The 2,747-nt window shown below is 54.6% G+C and overlaps 1 protein-coding gene across 1 annotated transcript; it reads right to left on the reverse strand.

The window, feature by feature from the left end:
- Positions 1-794: 794 nt before the first annotated feature.
- LOC123102672 (aquaporin PIP2-6) lies at positions 795-2,236 on the reverse strand. The gene is made up of 3 exons (XM_044524095.1): positions 1,546-2,236; positions 1,315-1,455; positions 795-1,207 (listed from the first exon to the last, which is right to left on the reverse strand). Exons 1-3 carry the CDS (start codon positions 2,152-2,154, stop codon positions 1,097-1,099), a joined length of 861 nt encoding a protein of 286 aa, XP_044380030.1. The 5' UTR covers positions 2,155-2,236; the 3' UTR covers positions 795-1,096.
- Between the last annotated feature and the right edge of the window lie 511 nt (positions 2,237-2,747).

Raw genomic sequence — 2,747 nt, forward strand, 5'->3', positions numbered from 1 at the left:
GTTGATCGCCCCGTACTGTAGCCTTGCTACTGATGATGGATGTTTTGTCGGAGGAGCGTGGCTACAGTCCCGCTGCCAATGGCGCACAGACTTTGAGGGGGGAGGGTGCCGCCTGCTGGAAGGCGGCCCACCCCCTTTGCCGCCTGCTGGGGTCTTGCCTCCTTCTCGGGGCTTGCCGGCAGGTAGGGCCTGCCGCCTACGGGCCATACCGACAAGCCGTGGTGGGAGCGCCGCTCCTTATGTGGTAGGTGATGTCACAGGCTGTGTGGCTACAGTACCCCGCGGGGTGAGAGGCGTCCGCTGGGTACGCCCGTACTGTAGCCGCGCTCAGCCCCAGATTCGGGGGTGGTAGGCTACACTGTAGTCACGCCCCGTCTCATCGTAGTTAAGTGAGTGCAAACTTTGAGCGCATGAGAGGCCGCCTGCCAGAAGTCGGTCGTTTCGTAGCCGCCTTCTGGTATTTTGCCACCTCTTAGCAGCCGACCGCTTGGACCAGCCGGCCCAAGGAGGCAATCGTTCGTCCTGGAGGTGTGAGAGGCGCAGTCGGCCCCGATGTCTTGAAATACCACGGGGAGCTGATGAGGCTAGTGGTCATTTACTCCAACAAGTCGTGTGTGTGGCAGAGGCGAGGGGATTTTTCCATGCATCGGTCGGTCGGCCAGTGTCCAGCGTCGCCCCAATTTAAAACCGATTTAAAATTGTTATTTTTTGGCACTTTCATTTTTAGCATTATTTTGGCCCAAAACAGTCAGTGTAACACAAAACGATCTAATCGGAGAGGATTCTCCAGAAAATCAATCAAACAAGAGTGAGTGCCTTGATTATCCTTGATCAATAAAGCGTGACATTCTCTCAAAAAAAATCAATCAAACAAGTGAATTTGTCTTTTCTCATCACTTGGATTCTCCCATCTGAATTATTGACTGCTACCCTGAACCAAAAAGTACACAGGCCAAGTTACAACTGCTTCAATCGGACGCACAAACACACAAGGACACTTCACTTTCGCTGCTCCGGCACACTGCAGACTTCACAGTGGACTGAAAAAGTTAAGGAGAAAGATGCCAATTTTGGTTCGGATGGGTGGGCGAGCTAGCTAGGCGTTGCTACGGAAGGAGCCATAGCCCCTGGCGCTGGCGCGGAGGATGGTCTGGTGGTAGAGCGCTGCGATCGCCGCGCCGATGAACGGCCCCACCCAGAAGATCCACTGCATCACAGGTGAACAACAATGCACTGTCAGTTCAGGCAAGCTCGATCGACACTAAAATTCTTGCCCGATTCCATAATTTCCTACAGTCGGCACCAAGCATTTACCTGATCGCTCCAGGCTTTGTCGCCGTTGTAGATGACGGCGGCGCCGAGACTCCTCGCCGGGTTGATCCCCGTCCCGGTGATCGGGATGGTGGCCAGGTGCACCATGAACACCGCGAACCCGATCGGCAGAGGCGCCAACACCTTCGTTCATCAATCAACATATATCAAAACGAGTGTGCCAAGGCGATAGAAGAAAGGGTTCATCGGAGACAGGTTTGTGCGGCCGGTTACCGGGACGTGGGAGTCACGAGCGTTGCGCTTGGAATCAGTGGCGGAGAAGACGGTGTAGACGAGCACGAAGGTGCCGACTATCTCCGCGGCGAGCCCCGTACCGACCGAGTATCCGGCGCCGACCTCGTTCGCGCCGCCGCCGTGGCGCGCGTAGAGCCCGCTCTGGAACCCCTTGACGAGCCCGACGCCGCAGACGGCGCCGAGGCACTGCGCGGCCATGTAGAGCAGCGCGCGCACCAGGGACACCCTGCGCGCCAGGAAGAGGCCGAACGTCACGGCCGGGTTGATGTGCCCGCCGGAGATGCCGGCGGTGCAGTAGACGAGGACGAAGATCATGCCCCCGAACGCCCACGCGATGCCGAGGATACCCACCCCGCCGCACGCCGCGTCGGGGCCGGAGGCCGACGCGTCCGTCTGGTGCTTGTACCCGATGACGGTGGACACCGTGATGTAGAGGAAGAGCAGCGTGGCCACGAATTCCGCGATCACCGCGCGGTACAGGGACCACTTGCCGAGCTCATCGACGTCCACCAGCGGCGCCGGTGGAGGGTCGGAGTAGTCCCGGGCGCCGCCGGCCTCGAGGGCACCCACGTCGACCTCTTTGCCCATTTAACCTACTCTGTGGTTTTCTTGGAACTCTAGGATGGAAGCAAGGCTACTTGACAGGTAATTCTTGTGTTTGTGTTGTGGTCTCGTGTGGTTATGAACGGCGGTATTTATAGGGGTTTAAGCCTGTTGGGGCAAGAGGAAGGTTTAAGTTGGTATACATTTCCTTAGTTTTGGAAAGTTTTGTTTTTGAAATGCTTAATTTTGGAAAGTTGACGTGACCTAGCCTGTATACACAGAGGGTGTTTCCTTTTCTGGGGTTGACGCGTGTTCATACTTCAATATTCTGTTCTGGCCTCGTCCAGTCAATTTCCAACATTTATTTACGCTGAATAATCATATTTATTTGTTTATTACGAATTTACAGCTAGGCATCCTTTAAAGTTTTAACCCTCACAGAGCTGCAACGTTTTGAACCATCCAATTTCATATCCCGGACAATTCTGGCCGCCGGATTTTTGTGTTTTTTCATGATGTCTCACTTTTCTTAGAGGATTTCTTGTAGCGCCAACCAAACGTTAAATTTGATACAACTATCGAAACTTATGACCAATCATCTACTTTCCCTTGTTGCCTAAAACCCATTGGATATCCCC

This window comes from Triticum aestivum, chromosome 5A (assembly GCF_018294505.1).
Source record: "Triticum aestivum cultivar Chinese Spring chromosome 5A, IWGSC CS RefSeq v2.1, whole genome shotgun sequence".
NCBI lineage: Eukaryota > Viridiplantae > Streptophyta > Magnoliopsida > Poales > Poaceae > Triticum > Triticum aestivum.